The sequence below is a fragment of the Eurypyga helias genome, unplaced genomic scaffold (genome assembly GCF_000690775.1).
Source record: "Eurypyga helias isolate BGI_N326 unplaced genomic scaffold, ASM69077v1 scaffold6791, whole genome shotgun sequence".
NCBI classification, from domain to species: Eukaryota; Metazoa; Chordata; class Aves; order Eurypygiformes; family Eurypygidae; genus Eurypyga; species Eurypyga helias.
In genome coordinates this window covers 51810-76833 of record NW_010228858.1, presented here as the reverse complement: position 1 = coordinate 76833, position 25024 = coordinate 51810, and the positions used below count along the sequence as shown (strand labels likewise).

Sequence of the window (25024 nt, the reverse complement as noted above, 5' to 3'; positions counted from 1 at the left end):
GCAGAATAATTACAGTGCCTTGAGGTACATTTACACATTTTCTGGAAGTTTAATCATCCATTGAAGGAAGTAGCTTTAAAAAGATTGCAGGATATTTTTTTAAAAAGGAGTACGTTTTATCCCTTTTTTTACTAGGAGGGCATGCATGTACGGAGTGAAAATGTATTGCATTATGGTCTACCTGAGATGTTCCTACAATCAGAGGAAATTTGCATTTCATCTTTGGCTGAACTACAGATCCACAGATTGGGTCACAAGAAATGGAAGATACCATGATGAAAATTCTAATTTTCCTAAATACATAAGGAATAGGGAATCATCCATTGGATTGGACAACACAGAATAAAGAGTGTACTTTAGACTTAGCTCTGCCTTTATACATACATTTTGTGATAATATGGTGTGGACTTTCTGACAAGATTAGTGTGGAATTATCTTGGATAGTCCAGCAATTAAAATAATGATGGAGATTTCACAGCAGAAAGGTACAGGTTATTCTTACTAGCATTGTACGGCAGTTAAAGCATTCATCTCTAATCAGGATATGGGGTATGTTGCTTCTATGAGAGATTATATTGGTTCAAACATATGCTCAGTTGTTTAAATAATGGCTTATTCTGTAAAGTATACCTCAGTTTCTAGAATAATTGTGTTGTCCTCTCTGCAGGTGTCTAAGCCTCAAAGCTACTTGTTTTAATTCTCAGAAACCACTTAAAGTGACAGGATCTGCTCTTGTCAGGACTCTCATTACCCCGCCTCAGTACGACACAATGAATCTAATTCAATTTGTAACCTGTACAACACAGGCAAAATCACATTTGTGCAAAGGGCGGGGGACAGGCTGCATCACAGAAATGGGACTCATGGCTCAGTATAGCCTGCAGGCCTTATCCTTTTCAGGTTGTGCACTTCAAATTTGACTCAGCCCTGGTTGAGAATACAAAGCAGCTAAAATGCTTGCATCAGTCATCTCATCTACTTCTTTCCTGAAATCAAGAGCTATGTCAGGGAACACGCGTGATTCTTTATGATGCCTGAGAGCAACGACTCTCAATCTTTTCAACTGGAAGACATCCTACAGCTTTTGAAGAAGACGCAGGCACATTTTGCCGTTTCACCACAAATGTTTTCAGTTGCAATTAACTAAAATAAAGCAACGCTTTTGACATTCTCTTATTATTTTTATTTTCTCCTATGCATTTTTTTGCCAGCTTGCACTCATGAGAATGTCAGTGGCTTGAAGGAAACTGCAACAGTTTACTAAACCACCATTCAGTATTTTACAAAACAGCAATCATTCACAAACTGCGGGTTAAGAAACATCGCCCTAGACATCTGCACATCTCTTGAGAATGCTTCTTCCAAATGGGAATCTGTGGTCAGGATCTAAGTGTTAACTTCTACTGAAAAGATGGGTCCTCTGTCAGTCTAATTCTGATTTATTGTTTCCTGAGTGAGTCTGGATACAAACAGCCTGCTTCTTAATATCCTGCAGATCATCCTTCAGAAGAGTCATTTCAGCTAGAATCGGGGAGATTTCACGCTGGGCCTTTGTTCAGCAGCGAGGCGATCACGTTATAGCAGCTTTGTACTGGATGGGGTTGTTGAAGTGTATTGTACCATACGCCAGCTACAACATATCAGTGGTGGTTTATGAAAGACGGCATGAAGCTCACAGGCCACTTCCACACATTCAAGCGCACTAGGCTTGACTGCAGTGGACCCTACGTCTGCATTTAGCAGTGCTTAGCTTAGTGGTGTCCACATTTGAGCATCCCGGTTGACATTCACCCAACGTAGAGGCCTGTCTCAAACTGGGATTGTAGGGCCCAACTCAGAAAGGCGTCTACGTATGTGCTTAAGCACCAGTTGGTGTTTACCTTTAGTGACATGGACATTCAACACATGCTTGAAAGCTTCCCCTGAACTGGTGGCCAGATAAAGGGCTGCATATTGGCCACACTTGGAAATAGGTCCTCGGTAAATCATGGCAACTTTAGTGCTTCAACACCTGACACAGTTAAGCGCTTTGTTTGCACAGTCTGCTTGCCTTACTGTATGAAAACATCCCTGTTCTGATTTCTGCAAAAGTATTTTAGAAGACACAAAGTAACACAAGTCTGAACTTAGAAATAAAGAAAAGGAAACAAAACTAGAGATATGGGTAGAGTAACAGGAAACAAAAGTAGAGATTGGCAAAAGCCTTCACAGAACAAAATGATACACGCATTACTAGTGCTAAAAGACATTGATGGTGGATAGGCATTCAAAGAATAGTTTTAAAGACAGAGGCCCTCCCAAAAAAAAAGCTGACTGCCAAAACCTATATATGGGAAAAGCGAACCTACAATTGCTATATTGCTGTAATGAGAGAACCTGTTTCACATTAAGCAAATGTGTCCCCGATTCTCCACTCACCTCTATAAGCAAAGCACTTCCATCAATTTCAGTATAATGATTTGTTAACTATAAGGGGAGAATCAAGCCCGTAAGGCATTGTAACTTACTTGTATTTTCTTTTTAATGCCCTAGAAACTTTTTTTTTTTTCCTAAGGGAGTCTGCATCAGCTGCCACCAAGATCTCTTCATTAGGAGTGATATAGCTGCTGTCTCTTTAACAGAAGAAATTCTGCCTGAACTTTTTGCTTTGATGTTGAATCACTCCCCTTAGTGAAGGATCAGTGAATACAGGGAGACAAGGAATAAAGTGGTGTAAGGTGTTTCCTTGGCAATGTGGATATCTGTCACCAGAACAAAATAAAATAGCACCAAATTACTCAAGAACAAAAGAAATGGAAAGGCTTTTGAAATCTGCAAGATGGAAAAGGGAGCACTAATACAGGGCATGGACTGCTGCTCAGCATGACAGAGAATTAACACACCTTTTGAGTTAAGAGGCCAACCATAAGGATAATGAGATCTAGTTTAATCTAAGTTGACATGTTTTATGTATACAAATAAATGGAAGATCTGGCACAGGCCATATTAACTCAGACCGAGCCTCTACTGCCTTTGAAAGCCTGTTTTGCACAGCTAAGCAAACAGAGGAAGAAAAACAACAGTTAAATCATCCTTTGTAAAGGTGTAACTGAATGCATAAACCAGAATTTTTTATTTCTTCTTGATAAACATAGAAAAATTAATCAGGAATTAATATTTATGAGGGGCAAGTTGCCTTTTTTTTTGTTAATGGACAAAAGGTGAGGAAAAAACACATTAAATTTGTTATTAGTTCATGGAGATGTGATACAGTACTGTATCTGTAATTGTTTAAAATTAACAGTAAGATAAAAAAGCAGAATCTTATATAAGATATTATGAGCTGGTACCATATAACAGAAAAATAAAACATGTCTTACGGCACATTTCCACCTTAATAGGTGCAGCCCAGAAATGAAAGTTCATTTAGGCAGCCTTATAGATGATTTGTTTCTCAGTCATCATCTTCTTATATTGGAAAGCAATTTATGGGATGTGCTTGTCATCCCAAGGACTTGCTAGTTTTAGGCAGGCTAGAAATTAGAAGCATTCTCCACATATGAAAAACATTTTTCACCCTTGTCATCCTCATGCTACATGAAAACAGACACTAAAGGTTAATATCAAGAAGAGCAAAACGATTACATTTTCAGAAAAGCTGGGTGAAATTTAAGCTGCCTTGTCCTATTTGGCACTTCTCCATGACTATAAGAAAGCTTAATCTGCTAATTCTTCTGAAAACAGTTGATAGAAATTTAAATCACTTTAGCCCTTTTCAAAATGTTACTACATGAAAGAAAATAAAATATCATAGTCAGAAATTACTTTTCTGAATAAAAAAATCATGCCATATTTTTGACTCTCAAAAAAAAATTCTAAAGTTATTGGTTTCTAAAATAGGAGGTTTCTCCCTCTAATTTTTCTTCAGTAGAGGCCACTAAAAACATATTATTGGTAGCATATTATACACCTTAATAGATCTGTACAGAACATGGTCTATATCAAGTTTTGTAGAGGCATAATGTTTGAAAATGGGGAAAAAATGTTGATGATGCACAAAAACACAACAGAGACTACTTATTCCATGAAAAAAAGGCAACTGGTAAAATCTTGCTTTAACTTGAAATAATAGGGTGTTCTGAACTAGCAGAAGGAGTAGATTTGATGAATAAGCATATATTCTTTTTGATCAGGCGCTTACCACAGTAGAACCAAACTTTAGAATTGTATCCAATCTAATACTGTTCTGTGTCAAAAACTGGGGGCATACGAGCTTTAGCTACTGAGATATAAACATCTGCATTTGCTGAACTGCTGCGGAAGCATGAATCTCTGGGAGGGAAAGTGGGCAGCTAACAAGCAATGATGACACTTTAAAACTTCCACAGCCAGATTCCCTAGAGCTCACCTGTTAGAGATAAGTCACACACACACAAATACCTGTCTGACGATGTCTGATCTTGCTGATACTGGGGGTATGTTATGGAGGTTGTTTACTTTGCTAAAGCAGTGAGGAGGAAAAACGATTTTTTTTTTCTTGAAAACACTTAAGTTTGAGACACCATCATTTAAATTATTGCCTTCAAATTGTTTTATGTGTAAATAAGTTAGAAACTGAAAAACAAAAGTATACCTTTGTAAAAGAGGCAGTTCGGAATTCAAGTGTTAGGAGTTTATAACATTGCAGATTACATTCCACTACAAAATTCATCTGCATTTATTCAACTGTCTAGTATAACTTCAAGCTCTTTTAAAACATCATTTTTGCTGATAAGTGCAACCAGCTGCTCAAATGTGTGGCTTATACTGCACAAAAAGGTGTGTGAAGAACACTCTTGGAAACCTGTCCTAGTATTCTAGCTAGGCTGCCTATTGATCCCTCTGTTAGGGATGAGATCATCTACCAGTGTCAAAAATAGCTTATCAGAAGCAATAAAACCACTGATTAATTAAAACCCAGTACTCACAAAGAATGGGATAAGACCAGAAGCTTTGTCTTCATCCAAAACTTTCTTTAGGGCTGAACCACAAACACTAAATGTCTCATCTGAAGGAACATTTTTAATCTTCACACCGCCTATTAATGCAGCTCTTTCCACTGACGAATGAGCCTACAAGGAAATGGGCAGGTTTTAAGACAGATACCTGTATTGGGATGTAAGAAGTTAATTTGAATTTGAAAACAAAAAAACATTTCTTTCAAATAAAGCAAAGTTGAGATGCTGAGGCTGATGCTGGTATATAACAGATATGTACCTCTCCCTCTTTCATATAGACAGGTGGATGGACACACACACATATATATACATACATCCATACAAACACGCACCCATGCATGCACAAATACACTAATAGAAACCCTGAAGTGTTCTTGAAACCATTGCCAAGGCATCATTCAGATGAGTTCAATTAACCTTAGTGAGAGCTTTAATTAACATGTTCACAATTAGGTAGGATTGATTAAGAGCTTCAGGATTTGGCTCCAAATCAACCAAAAGACATGCAGCTAATCAGCTTGCCTGATAATGATTCAGTTGCTCACTAGTGTATTTTTAGGGTGTATAGCTTTGCTGAACCCTAAAACATGCACATCATGGTATGGTATAGACTGAGGTATTTTCTTACATTACTTTTTTTTTTAGATTATCTCCTGAATAAATTGAATTAATTGATTCATGTTGGTGGGTACTTAAAGATCACTCCCAGTATTTTATTTTATTTATAACCCATTTTATTTTAATTCCCCTGAAATAATATATTTTAGAATATAAAGTACATCTCAGTAAATAAAAACAAAGGTATCACTAAGAAATTTGTATAAAATTGTGAACTACAATCCTATAACAACCCTATCAACAGTAAAAGGTATGTTTAGCCACAAAGTACTTTCCCTTAGGGTGTGTCTTAAAATAAAATTAAAAAAAAAAAACCAACCTATTTTTACTGTCCACCCTCTACAATTTCATTGATCATCATTAATTTGAAAGAGAAAAAATCCTCACCTTTTCATATTGTGATTATTCTTATTCATAATCTCCATCCTACCCTAGTTGTTTCTTGCTGATTTATACAAGAATTGTAAATAAGCAAACAATAATAACACACTGGGTTTGTTCGCCAGTCAGAACCTCAGAATTCCTTCCTCAAGTGTCCAAAATCCTAGTAAGGTTCTCTGATAACATCCACAGTTTTATGGTTAAAACTGCCAAGATGCTTTTGCATTATAACAAATCTTTAGTGACCTGCTGATCCATAGAATTCCTAGTCCTCAGCAAAGTACTCGGGGAATCTCCTACCATATTTGAGAAGAGCAAGGAACCAAACAGAAATCAGTGAAATGAGTGTGCAGCTGCTTGAGGTAGACAAAGAAACATGGCAAAAAAAGGTTGATGAAGGGAATAGCCTGAGAAAATTTGAGAATATAAAAAAATTATGCTGACTTCTGTCCTAGTCCCAGTCAGGTGTCTACTGTCAGGGGTAGCTGGATGCTCCTCTCAGCTCTTATTCAGTGTCCCTTGCAAGAGGAGCCTCAGCCCAGGCACTAAAACAGACAGGGATCCTCTTCCATAACCTCCAAACCCCCAAGCAGCTCCTGGGGAAAGCTTTTTTGCCAGTCCTGCTCAGTACTCATTAGCACAAAGCAAAATTATTTCAATAATAAATAACTTTTTACCCCCCTCCTAGTGCATCCTTGCAGTGTTGTGCTCCATGAGTGCATGGTTTTCCCTCACACAGAATGGCTTAGGCTTACTTTCTATTGTGGATTACTGCCTGTGAGTCATACAGGTCTGTTCTTAATGCAGAAGGACTGGTGAGCTCTGTAACAATCTGCTTTGAAAGGTCAGCAATATCTTAAGGCAAATCCTCCCGTAAACATAAGATCCTCTGACCTTCAGTGGGCGGGAACGCCTGTCAGTCCTCATTCCAGGTCAGTCGCTTATGTGCGACAGAAAATGAAAACAAGTAAAAGGCTTTGTGCATCACTGGGTCAGAGTTAGAGCTCTTGGGACTGGCAGCCTGTGCAACACAGACCTTAGGGTCTCAGATAAAAAAAGGAAAAATATCCTTTATGCCTTTTGAAAACAGTTATCTTTCCTCACATTCTCCTGTCCTGACTCGTCTTACCCTACAAGTGTAGTCCCTCTCCCCACCAGCAAAGAGCGAGTGTACTTTTAACTTGTTTTCCAGTGCTTTTGAACATACACTTCATAGTCAGTCAAGGTAAGGCTGAAACCTGGTCATTTTCTTCTGCATAATCAGGTATTACTTTAAACTAAACATCAAGTGCTAAGGAAGTTTCATCTATCTCATTGACATTTAGATAAGAAAATGTCACGGCTATTGAGAGGAACGGCACTGCTTGCCCCTTCAGTAGGATTAGTGTGTCAGAAGGTAGCAGCAGCAGAACTCACAAGACTAAAATTTACATTGATAATCAGTAAAGGCCTCTCACGGTCCTGGCCTGCTAAGAATTTAGCCTAACCCAGTCTGCTAAATACCACTCACAGTCAGAAATCAAGGATTATGTTTTCTGTTTTCTTAGAAGATTTCTCAGCTGGATTGATAAAGGGAGACCTTTGGAAGGGGGTTTTTTTCTGTTAAAAAAATAATAATGTTTTGGGCTTCTTCAAATACTATGACCAATTTGCTTTATATTCATGCACTAGGTTTGTCGGTGTGCATGAACCAGCACCCATGCGGGCGTAGAGGGGGAGGAGGTATATGTGTTTGCACATGTGTATGTAGGAGGAAAACGATGTGTGCACAAATGGACACGAGCCTAGATGTAACAAAAACGGCCTAGACTTACTCAACACAACTGAAATTAACACCTTACTCAAGTATCTTTATTTACTTCAAAGAGCTCTTTCCGTAAAGAAGCAACACTGACCTCTGGATATATCCTTCTTTGTATTATGGTAGCACACACGAGATTCCAGCTCACTTACAATGTACAATAAGATTTAAACAAGTAAACCAAGTAGTCACCAATCTGGAATTTGTACTTAATTCAGCTGCCTATTGAGATGGCTCAAGCTGTTAAGTATAGACCCCATGTTTTCATGGTTTCGAGAGGTACGCACCTGATCAGAAGTGTAGGCCACCAGCCTGCCCATGATGTCTGCTTCTGTTAGCTCAGGCTTTTCAGACTGCACCCGTCTGATAGTTTTTGTTCTTGCAGCAAGCAGTGAAATCAGTGTGGCCTCGCTTGCACTTCCCTGTGGGACAAATTTAAAGGAAGGTTCAAAAGGAAGAAGAAAAGCAACTTTTTTGTCTCTATTGTATTTGGTTTGAGTGGCAAGGTTTTAGTAGCGGAGGGGCTACAGGGTTGGCTTCTATGAGAAGCTGCTAGAAGCTTCCTCCATGTCCCACAGAGCTAATGTCAGCTGGCTCCAAGACATCCTTGCTGTTGGACAAGGCCGAGCCCATTACCGACAGTGGTAGCACCTCCAGGATAATGTGTTTATGGAGGGAAAAAAAAGAACTGCAGCCAGAGAGAAGAGTGAGAATATGTGAGAGGAACAACCCTGCAGAGCCCCAGGTCAGTGGAGAAGGAGGGGGAGGAGGTGCTCCAGCACTGGAACAGAGATTCCTGGGCAGCCCGTGATGCAGACCATGGTGAGGCCAGCTGTGCCCCTGCAGCCTGTGGAGGTCCACAGTGGAGCAGTCCCACCTGCAAGCTCATGGAGGACCCTACACCAGAGCAGGTAGATGCCTGAAGGAGGCCTTGACCCCATGGGAAGCCCACACTGGAGCTGGCAGGTTTGCTGGCAGGACCTGTGACCCCAGGGGGACCCAGGATGGAGCAGGCTGCTCCTGAAGGGACCCACGCTGGATCAGTTCGTGAAGAACTGCAGCCTGTGACAAGGGCTCACATTGGAGAAGTTGGTGGAGGACTGTCTCCCGTGGGAGGGACCCCACGCTGGAGCAGAGGCAGAGCGTGGGGAGTCCTCACCCCAAGGAAGAAGGAGTGGCAGAGACGACGTGTGATGGACTGACCACAACCCCCATTCCTTTTTCCCCTGTGCTGTGCAGGGGGAGAAGCCAGAGAAATGTGGAGCAAAGCTGACCCAGGAAGAAGGGAGAGGTGGAAGGAAGCTGTTTTTAAGATTTGGGTTTAGTTCTCATTATCCTTCCCTGATTTATTGGTAAAAAATCAAATTGATTTTTTCCCCAAGCTGAGTCTGTTTTGCCCATGACCATAACTGGTGAGTGTTCTCTCTCTGTCCTTGTCTCGACCCACAAACTTTTTGTTGTATTTTCTCTCCCCTGCCCAGCTGAGGAGGGCAGTGACTGAGCAGCTTTGGTGGGCACCTGGTCTCCAGTTGGGGTCAACTCACCACGTGTATGAATCTGCAAAGTTATTGCGTATGAGAAACTGTGCAATCTTATGCTTTTTAAGAATATGTGTGACAGCAAGGGAGGAATCTCTATTTCCTCTTGGTCTCCTCCTTCCTGATGCCTGTCTGCTCCCTTTAATCTCTTGTTCAGTTTAGGAACCAGCCTAGCAGTCAGTGCTAGAAAGCTCACACACTGAAGGGCATGTGAAAAGGCTGGTCTAGAATGACCAGCCGTCAATAATCCGTTAACCAGGAACAGTGGGAGAATAACTGTTGATTTCTGTTACTCTGTATTTCCTCACATTTAACTTCCATCAGAATCTGACTATCAACTCTCAATTCTATCAAGCAATATGTGTAATTATAACGCTTATTTAATATTTAGTTACCCTGGGCAAGTCAATTTTGTGGCTAAAAGAGAAAAAAAACACTGAAAAAGCAAAAAAGCTATGATTGAATATAGCTAATTGCATTTCGAAGTATTGGTTATGTGCCTTTTCTTCATCAAAACCACACAGATTAAAGGAACAGCCAGACGCTATTTCTAAACTGCACTTTGACTCACAAAACATGAGTTTAAATTGTGTCTTGGATACTCTGTGACACCAAAGAGGGGAATTTTTTGTGCCAATTGATCTGTAAATTTCACAAGAGAATACAAGTTCCCACAAAACCTTTTTATGGTTTTCCTCTTGAACAGGCAGACAAAACATGTCCTGAACTGTTCTTTTAAACTATGAGTAATGGCTTGTAAACACATGTTCATAAATTTCAACAGTTTTGGGTGTCCATACACAAGATCGAGTTTTTAGGTACTTTCAAAGTTGGATCCTTGCCATGTGAATCCTCCTCTACCCAGCACATAGGGGTGCGATGAATGAGTCGCGTTTATTAATGCCTCAGAAATACCCCCAGTGTCAACAAGCTAATTTTGGAGTGATATTTCTTACCCTGTACCAATGATCTATCCTCCCTCTGTTGGACACCTGTGTATACTAACTAATTACAACAAATTTGAAATATTTGGGAAGTCTTATTTCTTCCCTGGAGATGGGCCTGGTCCTACGGATTTCATACATGAGAAGGATCCCAGTGAACTCAGACTTTCCCCTAATACTGAAGTTAGCTCAGCTATTTATATGAGACAGAGCTGCCTCCTACACAAGTCAACATCTCAACAGTGAGTGAACTCTTTCAGCTGAAATTCAACAGCCTCATGAAAGGAGTAAGCAGGAAAAAGGGCAGTCCCTAAAGATTCACTATTGCCATGGCGAATATATTTTATCCGCCTTTTCAGTGGTGTGGGATTTGAGGAATGTAGGCCCCAGGGTCTCCATCAGAGCACAAGGATGAGCTGGAGACAGCTGTATGCATTTCTCATTGCTGCTGCTGCTGCATACAGCAGTATGGCAACTGAGGGAAAGATTGCAGATGCATAATGGCATAGGAAAACAAATATCCCTCTTGAGTTGTGTAAGGTAGAACCTCCATGTGGAGGCAAGGGCTGAAAGAAAATCTGCCCATTAATTACAGAAAACATAAATTGGCAATCTCCCCATCTCCCCATTTGATCTTATTCTGCATATGGTCTGCAACCAGATGTTCAGGGTACTCATCAGAATATCTGAACACCGAGAAATCATGCCTGCCTGTAGTTCTCAAAACTCATGAAGCAAGAGTGAGTGCACACAATTATCTTCATTTTACACATAAAGAACTTTCAAGATCCGATTCACTTTACTTTAGCTGTCTAAAAAGCTATATATGTGAGAAAAAAATTGTTTAGAGTCCCTTAGTGTGAGAGGGGTAAGCATACCCACAAAGCAATATTCCATCTATTTTAGGCAAACATTCTGTACTGAGATAAATGATTCTATAAAGGTACCTTCTTGTATGTTCACCTTTACTTGGCAAAATGTGAGGTTAATCTCAGACAGTGTAAGTTTCCTGATGAGAAACTTCTGTCATCGTGTCTCTGTTTGCAAAACTGTTTCTGCCACGCTCAGTGCAGTATTATCTAAGTAACAGTGAAAAAAACCCCAAACCCTGTGCTTCCTGACAGTCCGGTGAGCTAGAATATAATGACTCAGGCACTGGGCGTCCAGCAAATGTGAAGAATGTTTTACAGTCAAGAACATCACCTATTTTCTGAGAAGCTGGGGTTTTTACTATTTTTTAAAAAAGCAGTATATAACCTTCTAAAGAACCCTAATGGCATAATCAGAAGACATGGGCATATATTATCAGGCAATGTTGCCTGAAATACCCCTTCCAGCCATCCGGCAGATGAGAATGCTTTTCATTTGTGCAAACCACTGCAGCTTATTGTGATGTTCATACAGTTTTTCAGGTAAGTTGTACATCCTCATAGTGAAGTTGGGCAACGTAAAGCCTGTGTGAGAGACCCAATTCCATCTCATATCAGGCAAGTCACTGAAAACAACCTTTCTAAACCTGGGTTCTTCACGGTAAAGTTAGCTCTAGCACCTTGGCATTTAATATGTGGGAAATAACATTCATTATTACTTTTATTAAAATATATATTTAAGGAAAATCTTTCAAATGCATGTGGAGAAAATGGTGCTTTTTTTTTTTGTGTAACGATAAGGCCCTGTAAAACTGTTAGTGTCTTTTCAGGACACACAAGGAATATGCATATTTAAATAAATGTGCACAAATATGTAAAAGAAAATGGCTGTAGGAAATTCCAAAGGCTAAGGCCTTAATTTGAGCTCTGGAAATTTAAGCCCCCACTATTCTGGAGACTGCCTGGCTGGGCAGGCAAATGAGTTAGGCTCAAGAATAGCCTCAGCCTTCTGAGGAGTGCCACGAGATGTCCTGGTCTCTAGGCTGGTGCATAAAACAGGTCTTGTATCCATTTCATAGAATCACAGAATGGTTTGGGTTGGAAGGGACCTTAAAGATCATCTAGTTCCAACCCTCCTGCCATGGGCAGGGACACCCTTACACATGAACAAGGATGAAAAGGAAAGGGCCTGTTTTCCCAGCTGAACCTTGCCTCCTGATATACAGTTGAGACATACACTAAAGGCACCTAAATCCAGCAACTTGGAAATGCTTTTGGAGGTCTCATGATAGACATAACTTTTCCCACCTTGCCTCAGTTTCCATAAATCACCTTTTTTATACTGAAGCTTACAGTGTTTGCAGAAACTAGTTTGTAAGGATCTTCTGTTCACTTGGGACCAATCTTGCGCTTAACATTTTTGAGGAAAAAAACCCCTTTGGTTCTTGAACTACTTGGCTAACTGACAAGAGAGAGAACTCAGCAGTGTTCCTTGCCAGGCCAAAGATAGGCTGAGTCGCATTTTGTTTCACCCTTAAAATAGTTTTCCTTTGCAGAGCAAGACAACTCTTTAAAATTCAAAATAGGTACATTTTTAAGCAGTTTATCTAGAATGAACAGCAGGAAACAAGCTTCAGGAAGAACGTGGCTTTCTCACTTATTTTTAAAAGCTGGGGTTTTTTTCTCCTCTTGAATGCTGCATTCTGCATTAAGTGAAGGATGATGATACCTTTCCTTTTACCGCAAGCAAACAAAGGTTGCCATGGCAAACAGGCTCAAGAGGCGGAAGAAATATCAGCAAGAGCTGATGTTCATGTCCACCAGAGCTCTGAACTGAAATTTTCTTTCATCTCCTGCCATTTTCAAGTGTCATCTTGCACACAACAACAAAGTGCTTCGTATTGACATAGACTTTCAAATGTAATTAAGAGCCAATTTTCACAGGCTCAGTTTTACCCAATGCCACAATAATTACTTGGTATTTGCCAAGAGAATGACTGGCACTTTCACACGCTCATGTTGTCTTTGCCTCACACTCCCTTATTTGTATCATTATTGTTTCAAGAGCAAGACAAGAAGATCTGCAGCACAAATGACTTCATTGTAAGCAGGAACACAGACCCCATTTTGGATTCTTGAAACTGACTGGTTTCTGATTAAAATTATGGGCGATCCAGTATTGTCAGCCTGGAAAGGGCAATATTTCCGCCTGATAAGCATCAAGCGTAATTGCTTGCTTTCACTGGTACAAAATAAATACTGCTGAGACGCATGAGGAAAGCCTGATTTCTTGAACATAACCCCCTCCCTAGTAATGGTAATGGTAGAGATCCTAACAAAGCAAGCAGATGAGTAAAGAGTTACTCTGGGAATACACTGGTGTAGGTGCAGCTCTGCCTAGGAGAATCATAGCAGCTGGATTAAATTCATACTTGCCTGGGAAGATTTTGGGAAGAATTCATTGGAATATGCTGTAGGCATTTGCAGCTGGGATCAAAGAAAGAAGTCCCTACTTCTAGCTTGTCATTTAGATGTATTTTAGAAGCCCATCTTAGGATAAAATGGATTGTGCTCTGGCCACCAATGACCAGACTGCAGAGATTATCAGAGGAGCACATAACAATTATTTAAAACTCAGTCTTTTTTCAGAGCAGAGATCTATTTTAGTAAGATTGGTAGCTGTGACCAGAGTCTGCATTTACAGAAAGACCATGCACTAGTGGAACCATGTCTGCCAAACAATATATCTTCATTATGAATGCAAGTTTGCCCATTGATGATATGTCCATTATTATACAGATACTCTGTTCAGACACTGTAGGCTTCATTAAGCAGTCAACGTCAAAATTTGGGGGTTTTGTTTTATTTTGGATACTGCATTGTAGTCTGAACATTGCATTGTCTACTGGTAGAACCATTTAGTAGGCGGATCTTCATTTTATTATTATAATATTCCAATATTTCATTTTGATATAAGACAAAGTTCTTAAAATAATTTTAATTTCTTTGATAAATATTGATTGACTTTCTGCTACATTCTGTAATTTCTACTTATAGAAGATTCTCTCCTCTGTTCTTATACATTGCTCGATCTCTGATTTCTTTTTTCTGAATAAAGGAAGGCTGTTTTGGAAACTGACTGAAATAAACAAGTGCACACATGCAATGTGGTCTTCATGGAAGCTTCTGTAACCACTTTTCATGATGCTGTACTCAAAATCCTTAGATGTCCTTCTATTTGAGAAGTTTATTTCTATTTTCAGCCACTGTTGGTACGTATGAGCTCTCTTCACTCAATCAACAAATTAAAGTTTCCATCCTACATGATTTTTTTAACATTATCATTTGAATTTTAAGCCCAAATTGTACTGTTAAGTTGAACTACTAACAATTCCTCAAAAAGAAGAATGTTTCAGAATTCAGCTGCTCTGAAAACAAAATCATCACCTTCATGAATGATCCTACCCACCGATGGACATTCTCACAGAGCATCAGTCTTTCTGAAAATCAGAAAAGAGCCCATGTAGCAGAAAAAATATATCTTTCCTTTATTAGTGGGCTGGTTTTAGTTGGGACAGAGTCCATTTTTTTCACAGTACCTAGTATGAGGTTATGTTTTGGATTTGTGTGAGGCTGTGTTTTAGATTTGTGCTGAGAAGAGTATCGATAACGCTGGTGTTTTTAATTGTTTCTGAGGAGTGTTTGTAGCAATTCAAGGACTTTTTCAGTTCCTGGTGTTCCTGACTTCTTTGCTACAGGAAGCTGGGAAGGGACACGGTCAGTACAGCTGGCCCGGACTGGCCAAGGGGGTATTTCATTCCATAAAATGTCATGCTCAGTATATGGTTTGGGGGTTGGGCTGTGGGGGAGGGGCAGGTGTTTCTCTCTCTTGGGATCTGGCTCTCACTACTGAGGGACTGGCTGGGCATCAATTGGTGGGTGGTGAGCAGTTGTAACGTTTGTTTTCTTTTCCATTATTTTCATTATATATTACTAGCAGCAATATTAGTAATATTAGGTGTCATGATTTTATCTCATTTACTTTCAATTATTAAATTGTTCTTATCTCAACCCACGAGTTTCCTTGCCTTTTCCTCCAATTCTCCTCCCCATCCCATTGAGAAGAAGGGAGCTGAGCAAGTGTCTGTGTGACACTTGGTTTCTGGCTCGGATTAAACCACAGCAATTAGTGTTGTGGTATGAAGGTTTTACAAAATCATAAAGCCCACAAACTCATCCCGTATTCTTTTTTTCATGTCCTCTCTTACCTGAATGACTCCTCCCCCTTGGCCATCCTTCCCAGCTAAAAACTCTTCAGGCAGATTAATCATCTTCCCTAGCCAATCCAGCATGACAGTCTCCAGCTCTGTGCAAGCTGGACTTGCAGCCTGTGATGAAAAATAGAACAGAGGGAATAACCTCACTAGACCATGAAGAGAAATAGGATCTACCAGAGAAAGAATAACACTTTCTCTTTCTCTCTCTCTGTCTTTTTACTACAGAGGAAGAGACCAGCTGACTAACTTCACCAGCTAAATCAGGGACCTGAAGACCATTTTATGCACGTTGTTTCTAATACTTACTAAAAAAATGTCAAACTGGGCCTCTCACAGAACCATGACTGTCAAATGTCAAAGCTGGGATTTGCATCTTATATATTTTTTTTCAACATTTAGTACCAACCTCTTTTGAGAAGAGCCTATCTCATAGAAATGTGGGGGTTTAAACACAATTTTCCATTCATCCAGATGATAAGAGAAGTAACAACACCAGGTGATAGGCAACAGTCATACTATTTAATGAATTGTCAGTAAGTCTGCTCTGCATTTCCAAATGCTGGTGATTTTTAAAGGGCAAAACTTGGGAAATAGCCTTTTATCCCTGGACTCCTTCAGGATGTCTATGTGAAAACACTTAATTAGTCAAGGAACTTTACCTGTAAAAATAGTCCCATGACTTCACTGCTATTAATCAGTAATTTCATTGAAGAATGTTACTAAAATGCTTCAGATCTTGGTCAGGTGAAGCATCATTACCACATAGCAGCACATACCACAGTAAACTTACCCAGGAGAAGCCCACACATCCTATTCCACCACACAACATATCTGCAAGAAGGGCTGGGAAGGAAGAGGCTGCAGGGAAGTAGGCAAAGAAGTAAGGACTGTGCCAGTGAGTCACCTGTATTAAGGGAAAAATAGTCATTTTTAGCTAATGCAGGAAACGGAAACAAGTTGTCACAAAATCAGAAAAGATTAGAGGTTGGGACTAGTCAACAGTCCTCGACGACCTGGCCATAACACAGGATCCCACTTTTTAGAAAAGCTTACCTTGTTTTTTCTCAATTTTTTTATCTGTATGTTACTCAAATTAGAAATAGATTAGTTCTTATGCCCACCTCCCAAGAGTTCCAAAAACAGCGCTCTCCCCGTCTGCCAAAAGACAAGAATTGCACGGGCGGCGGCAGGATGGGTTTCTGTGTGGGGCACTGTGCTTGAGCCTCTGCTTTCAGGGACTGTCCAGTATTTTGTTCTTTCATCTCTGCTGTGTGACTGACTCAGCAAGCGCGTCTTCAGTGCAGCAGAGGTCCACAGAACTCTCTTGCCCACACGCTGGAGTTATTTGCCAAAATTCAGGCACTGAATCTGGCCAAACAGCTCCCCACCATAAAATGAAACAATCCATTCCAGTATCCAATACCTTCTGTAGAAAACTAAACTGTCATCTCCCTATAACAAGTGATTTCTGTACAATTCCACTTTATATGTACTTATATGAGAGAACAACACAATAACTGCACAAATTATAGTCAATTGTCTTGCAGCAGGAACATTTAGCATTATCTTATGCAATCTCTAAGCAATTTTAAGGGTCTGTGAGACACTTGATAGTGCTCCACAACTCCAATCTAATAAAATTTGAAAAAGGAAATGTACTGTCACACTGCAATGTTCAGTGGAAATAATGTGATATGATATGTTTGGCAAAACCAACTTTCACATTCAAGATAAAAGGCAAATCTTTAGAAAAAAAATGCTTCTAGAGAATTGGGCTATAAGGAAGTATTCCGCAGAATATGTGTATCTTTCCTTGGCTGGAAATCCAGAGGCTGCTGAGTTATTGCAGCCTAGCCTTTTCTTATGCTGTTTTGTTTTCTTTTTTGAATAAATATGGAGTTCTGCGTCACAACTAGAGGGTGGCAAGAGCATATATTCCCTCTTGCCTGAGAGCAGTGTTCCCTTACAGTGCTTTTTGTTCTTCATTCTGAGGAATTTCACCTTTCACAATCCCCTCTCTCCCAGTCTACGATAAGGTTTCATGCACTGTAGCCAACGCAGAGATCGCTGTACCATGCTGTTCTGCATGCTGCAAACACCCCTTTATTTTCTTTTCTAACCTCCTGCATGCCAACAACCAGCTCTTCTTTAAGGGACACGCTCCATGCTAAGGGGAGACTGTCTTAACTCTTGATACACAATGAATCCCGTATCACTTTCTCTGCTGTAGGATACCATGTAAAATATTTCGGATGCTCCCACCTCTTTCATAAGGAAGCAGTTCCTATCAGCTACAATTTTCCACTGTCTGAACTAACCCTGTACCTGATATGCTCAAGATTTCACTTTACTGATCACTAGGTCCAAACCTGCTCAAATCAGGTACCCAAAGACAAGCCACTGCGAAAATTTTTAGCAGTATCTCTTCCACCAGGTCAGGATCTCTTTCTTCACTCTAACAAAGTTTTAGAGCACTTGTGGCAAACACCTTCCTTCACACGTCAGAAGAAAGAAAAGAAAAAAAAAGGATGGGACTTGGTTCTTCATAGGAAAACAATAAACAGATTAATAAATACCCAATAAACAGCGGTCCCTGACAGGACACACATGCACAGACTTTCACTGACGTCCCTAATGAGCCAGAGCTGCCACTGTTCATCTCCCCAGCTCTAATCCTCTGTGATCTTTAAGACTTGTGACATTCATCTTGGGTTAATCAAGTTAAACTGCCTACTTGCTGGGAGCCATTGGTTTGATGAAACGCAGCAGATTCCAGTTGCACCACTCACACAAAAAGCCAAAAGCCCTAAGGCAAGTGCAGCTGCGGTTCTTTCTCCCGCCTCCCCTTCCCCCTTCCCCCAAAGCAGCTGTAAAATCCATTTCTTTCACCGTGTTGGGGGACAGACACACTTAGTCAAATGTTGCAAAGAGTGTGACATAATTGTTGATTGTTTTTTCAGCCCTCTGCTGATAAACAGTGATACACAAGTGTCTTGGATTCAGTAACTACTACTCTAATGCTTCTCGGAGACATTTCATTTCCCAGATTTCTCCTAAGAATGTCTGTCTTTCTGGGGCTTGATTAGCCTAAGCAAGAGTCTTCCTGTGCCACACACCAAGGATAGGTACTTCAGCTGAAAGTTCATAGATTAATGGATCCAACGTGAGGAAAATTAGCATTTTCAGTCCTGCTATTTGCAGTTACAACTAAACTTGATCATTTTTGTCTCTGTCTCTAAAAAAGGAGGAGATAGATTTCAAGAGAAAAGGCAGGTGTGCGAGAGAAAGGTGACTCCCACGGATATTTTTACACGCAGTTGGTTTCCACCTTGCCTTCCTGCTGTGGAGATTGGAGTTCGGCAGTTGTTCCCTCAGTCCCTGTGTTAATGTTAGGAGCTTAGCACCACTACAGTCATTATATTTAGTGGACTGCCCTGTGACGGTCTGCATCCAGTTTCACAAGACGTCTCCATAAAGAGGCTTTTTGCACTCGTGAATGCTTGTTCTCCTTTGGGTAAAGACAGCAATGGGCCCTGCTTTATTGCTTTACACCAATTGATCCTTGCTCCTCTGAAGGAACACCATTTTCACATATCACCCAGTAAATAGCGAATATCTGAACAGTACCGTAAGTAGCAAATATCTAATACAGTAAAGATGTTAACATGAAGGAAACAAGAGTCCCGTATGGGCCACGGATAACTTATGGGCAAAACAAGGGTTTATGACCTCTGTCATATTACTTATTCTCGCTGAGGAAGCCCAGCTTCTCATTTATAACATGGAGATAAGACATTGCCTGGTGAAACACTGGAAAAGCACTATAGCTGAAAAACACCAGATGTACTTCTAAATGTTAGTCTTGTCAGGAAAAAGATGGGAAGAAGATTAACGGAAAATATAACGGGGGTAGATTGTCCCTATAGCCAATTTCAGAAGTCCCTAAAACCAATATTTTAATAAATAATTTTAATGATCTCTAAACCAAACGTGAAGGTCTTCCTAAGCTAAGTTCTTCCTATACTCCCTGACTCCACGTGTTTGTACAACACAACCATTTTTACACTTCAGTTTCTGTGAGCACAGCTGACAGAGGCGGCCAACAGATGCAGCAGTTTGTGCAGCCCTATGCACAGGAGAGGTCCAGAAGCCCCGCTACGCCTTCTGTGTGCATGGGCTCTGCTGTGGTGGTGACGCTCCATGGTCCCCAGCAGCAACTGGAACAACTGTCCCTGGCCCATCACAGGTCTCAACCCAGCCTAAGTTCCTGAGGGAGTATGCAGTTCGGCAGGCCTGGGATTGCGGGGATGATGGGGAAGTAAGAGATGGTCTTTCAGCCCGCAGAGGTTTGCAGTGGTGGAGGGTCTGTGTTTTACATAGCTTGAGGGGGTCAGCAGATTGTGCAGTATCAGAGATGACACAAAAAGAGATTGAGTGGATCTTCCCTATGATGTAACACAAGGTATGTCAGATACAGCAGCCTGGATCCCAGACCTCCTCCAAGTTCAAAAATGGCCCACCCCACATGAGGAAATCAAGGAAGAGTAACAGGAGGCCTCTATAGATGAACCATTAGCTCCTGACAACGCTCAAATGTAAAAAGGAAGCATGTAAGAAGGGTAAGGAGGGTCAGGTGACCCAGGAAAGAAGGCTATAAAGACACTGAGTATGTAGGGACAGGGTTAGGAAAGCCAAAGCCATCTGGAGATGAATCTGGAGAGGGATGTGAAGGGCAACAAGAAAGGCTTCTGCAGGTTCATCAGCACTAAAAGGAATCACAGACTGGTTTGGGTTGGAAGGGACCTTAAACACCATCTAGTTCCACCCCCCCTGCCATGGGCAGGGACACCTTCCACTAGACCAGGTTGCTCAAAGCCTCATCCAGCCTGGCCTTGAACCCTTCCAGGGATGGGGCATCCACAGCTTCTCTGGGCAACCTGTTCCAGTGCCTCACCACCCTAAAAGGAAAGTAGGGTAAATGTAGGTATGCTGCCAAATGGGGCTGGGGACTTGGTGACCAAGGACAGGGAAAATGATGAGACCCTCAATGCCTTTTTCATCTTAATTTTAACTGGTAAAACTGCCTTCAAGAATCTCAGGCTCCTGAGATGCATGGGAAAAGTTTGAACAAGGAAGACCTCACCTGGAGGAGGATCAGGTTAGGAAACATTTAAATAAACTGGACATACATGAGTCCATGGAGCCTAATGGAATCCACTCACAAGTGCTGCAGGAGATAGGTGATGTCATTGAGACCACTCTTAAACCTCTGAAAGGTTATGGCAACTGGGGAATGTGTCTGAGGTCTGGAAAAAAGCAAATGTCACTCCTATCTTCAAGAAGGGCTAGAAGGAGGATCTAGAAAATTACAGGTCTCACCTCAATCCCAAGGAAGATGATGAAATCTTGAAGCTCTTTCCAAACATATTAAGGACAAGAAGATGACTGGGGCTATGCAGCAAAGATTTATGAAGGGGAAATCGTGCCTGAGCAATCTGACAGCCCTCTACAAGATGACGGTCTTGGTGGACACAGGGAGAGCACAGGATATCGTTAAGACATTCTCCCATGACATTTTTACTGACACACTGATGAAATATGGACTAGATAAGTGGACAGTGGAGTGAAAGCTGGCTAAACTGCCAGACTCACAGGGTTGTGGTCAGTGGCAGGAAGTCCAGCTGGAGGCTAGTGGTGTAGCCCAGGAATCAATACCGTGACTAGTACTGTTTGACATCTTCATTAATGTTTTGCAGATCATCTTCATTAAGCAGTTTTGCAGATGATATGAAACTGGGAGGAGGGTTTGATATAGTGTATGGAGATGGTGTAATTCGAAGTGACCTCACCAGGCTACAGAAATGATCCAACAGGAATCTCATGAAGTTCAACAGAGAAATGCAAATTCCTGTACCTGGAGAGGAATAACCCCCTGCACCAGTACAGGGCAGGGATTGACTGGCTGGAAAGTAGTTCTGCAGAAATGGGCCTGGGGGTTCTGGTGGACAAGCTGAACCTAAGCCAGCAGTGTGCTCTTGCAGCAAACAAGGCCAAGAACATCCTGGGCCACATCAGGAAAACTGTTGCCAGCAGGTCAAAAGAGGTGATCCTTCCCCTCTACTCAGCACTGGTGAGGCCACACCTGGAATGACGTGCCCAGTTCTGGATTCACCAGTGCAAGAAAGACAAGGACATACTGGAGTGATTCCAGTGAAGAGCCATGGAGATGATTAATTGGAGTATGTGTCATATGTTGGGAGGCTGAGAGAGCTGGGATTGTTCAGCCGGCAGAAAGCTCAGGGGGTATCTTGTTGATGTGTATAAACACCTCGTGGGAGGGTGCAAAGAAGGTGAAGTCAGATTCTTCCCAGTAGTATCCAGTGACAAGATAAGATGAAATGTGTACAAACTGAAATACAGAAAATCCCACTTAAACATAAGATAAAGGTTATTTACTGTGAGGGTGGTCGAACTTCGGAAAAGGACAACAGAGAGATTGTGAAGATTTCATCCTTGGAGATAGTCAACACCCAATTGGACATGGTCCTGAGCAACCTGCTCTAACTGACTCTGCTTTGAGCAGTGGGGAGGGACTAAATGACCTCTAGAGGTGTCATCCAACCTCTACTATACTGTGACTTTGTGATTCTGCACTCATGTGAGTCTTCAGTATTTAGTATAAACACCACAGGCAGAATCAGAGTTACTGTAAGAACTGGGATTTATGTACTTGTGCTCTGTGTCACAAACACTAACATTTCAAACCAGGGGAAAGTTTGGGATAGAATATTTCTTCTTCAGGATGTAACACTTTGTAAAAGTAAATTTATTTGCAGGCCATGTAAATATCAAGAAAAAAACAATTTGGGTAAGAGGGAACATGACATGTTGATGACATAATTGGAATTCAATGTCTCACTTTCTGTTCTCAAATGATTCATCTTTGAATTAGATATTATGTTATTGAATGTTCTCAAGTGTTCAAAGCAAAGTGTTTTCACAGACAAAAAAAATTGGTTAGTATTTTCTTTCAATGAAAAAGAAAAGGCAATCGTATCTATGAGCAGCAATGAAAGTATTTGCATGTGTTGGATGCAATTCTCTCATCTAGTCTGCACTGATTTAGTTTTGTTGGACTTCAGATTTCATCCACAAGTCTTTGAGAAGAATGGAGAGATTTCTATTGACTTCCGTGGAGCTTTTGCCTGTGAAAGGACAGCAGGGTTGGCTCCAGGGGAGACAAGATAAAGTCACATTGAATATCAAATACTTACCTTGGTCAATGAAAAGGAATTGGCATTATAGTACCCTGACTAAACACGTTTGCAGAGCAGTGGTTCCATGTCAAGTCACATAGCAAGCCTATCACCTAGCTACATCCAGAGAAGCAGCCCAAAGCGGCTATTGCAGAGAGAGATTCCTCATTGACTTTTACTAATAATTCAGTCCTCTTCAAGTTACTTAAAGACCTTAGGAGACAAGCATATACTTAAAGTAAAAAAGGTATACCATGAGTGGAAAACCAAGAAAGATCCAAAAGTGAAGACAAATGCCAGACATTTTGTTCTGCGTTGACTTTCCAACATTGATCTATCCAGGACCAATATTTAGGTAGTGGCCATCTGCCTAAAAAGGTACTAGAAGAAGTTGACATTTAGGAGAATAAGTCAACAGAACAAATACTGGGGAGAACCCTTTCTAGTCAACTCTGTAATAACAAGAAGTCTCCTAAGAGAATTTCAACATTTAAAGATCAGCTTAAAGGAACACTTTAGGCACAGCAGACTAATAAAAATCCTATTTTATAAAACATTTACTGTGCTTTGTAAGTAGCAAAAATATCACATGAAATTGAAAGTTATGAAGCTTTGCCTTAACCAATTCAGGGGGGAGAAAAGGGGATTATTTCCAAAAGCAATCCTCACATGAAGCAAAAGAACTATTTGCTTATTTCTAGTAAGAACAGAAATCACTAGTTGTGTAAAGTGTTAGGTCATATTTAACTATGGATATAAAGCAGACTCCTGCCTTCTAAAAGCTAATCAGTGTGGGTACTTATGTTCATAGGGTCTACCTGCACAGCCTATTCAATCCACACTTTCCTTCAAGTCTTTGAAAGCCTAAATGCAGTATCGGACATCACACTACAGATCCGTTTTCCTTACCCCTGGCATAATGATCTTCTCAATGTCTTTAAAGACATCCTCAAAACTCTCAGGATCCTGGGGTGCACAGTCTGGAATGAGTGGCCTCAGATATCCTGGTTCCACATCTGGGAAGACCTGCCTTTTATCTATCTTCTCCAGGTAATCTGCGATATAGTCCACCATCTCCTTCCCTCTCTTGCGGAACTCCGCAGCATCCATGGGTATCAGAGTTTAGGACTTATCAGAAAAAACCTGGGGGGAAAAAAAAAAGAGAGAGAAAAGACATTTTTGAAAGAAAATTTTACTGGTTTTAAAAACCTGTTATTCAGATGATTTATAGGATGACTCACATGGCCTTTCTGAAAAGAGCATGCTCTCTTTTATTTCTGCATATTAGTCCACTGCCCCTACAGCGTGGCATTGTGCTCCACTCCAACGTTAGTTGGACTTTGTATCACACTGTATCACACGTTGCATCACACTGTAAATCACACTGTTAAATCTTTGATGCCTAATGTAGATTGGCTTAATACAGATAGGCTGCAGATAGGCATAGAAGAGCAGTAGAGGCACACTGATGAAGATCCAGAGATCGCAGATTTAATTCCTACTGCTGCTGGTTGACATTAGGATGTGGCACTGTTATGTGGCACATAAACAACTCCCTTCTGCCTTATAAAGAAGTCGTCTAAGAAAATAGCATGCTGTGTGTCTCTATTATAATCTATAATAAATAGCTAGAATAATGACAGTTATCACAATAATCCACTGTCCTGCCCTGTCAGTCTATCTACTTCTTGCCGCCTGTCTTGCCTCAAGATTTACCTTCTTCACTCTTTCAGTGCAAATGCACATGCTGTGCCATTTACAAAACCTTATTTCTTACCAAGGTTTTAATTAGCATTCCCTTGGAATCGATCTGTATGACATTTTGCAGGAGGATGTGAGGAAGCCCTCTCTGGGGCCATCCCGTTTCCAAGATGCTGGGCTGGAGCTCTAGGTGTGCTTTGAGCCAGGCAGAGACGGTGGGTGCACACAAGGCGGCACATGGCTGGGCTGAGATGAGCTGGAGTTTGCCGGCGAAGGGTTGCGCAAGCATCAATTCATGTTGCTAGGGTGTCTGCTCCTGCCATCCCAGCCCGCCCAACTTCTTTACTTTATGAGGCTGTGCATTCTGAGTGCCCAGTGAATACCCAGTTGCGAGCACAGTGCCTAAAAGACATCCAGGAGTCTTTATACACTAAAATTGAGTGAGCCATACTGTTCTTTGGGACCTAGTAAGAAAACTGGCAAGTGAAGTAAGGATGCTCACTGCCGGTGTAGAGAATTACTATGCTTAGTTCACATACCTTCAGATCCTTACTTTGTAAGGAAATAATTATTAATCACAATATGAATATTATGTAATTAAGAGGCGATTTCCTAGATATCAGTTATTTGTGCTAAGGATTTATAACTGAGGACAACATTTTG

The 25024-nt window shown here is 40.9% G+C and overlaps 1 protein-coding gene across 5 annotated transcripts in view; it reads right to left on the bottom strand.

Annotated features, from left to right (window-relative positions):
- Positions 1-23770, bottom strand: part of DDC (dopa decarboxylase (aromatic L-amino acid decarboxylase)) — a 51671-nt gene extending 27901 nt beyond the window's left edge. The window contains exons 1-5 of one of the 5 annotated variants that reach the window (XM_010160168.1): positions 23570-23770; positions 16195-16308; positions 15396-15515; positions 8064-8198; positions 4947-5090 (exon numbers count right to left, since the gene is read on the bottom strand). In XM_010160168.1, coding sequence (XP_010158470.1) covers positions 4947-5090; positions 8064-8198; positions 15396-15515; positions 16195-16308; positions 23570-23770 — 714 coding nt within the window. The remainder of the gene's footprint in view (positions 1-4946; positions 5091-8063; positions 8199-15395; positions 15516-16194; positions 16309-23569) is intronic. The other 4 variants (XM_010160170.1, XM_010160169.1, XM_010160172.1 and 1 more) reach the window with 4 other exon arrangements.
- Positions 23771-25024: the final 1254 nt, after the last annotated feature.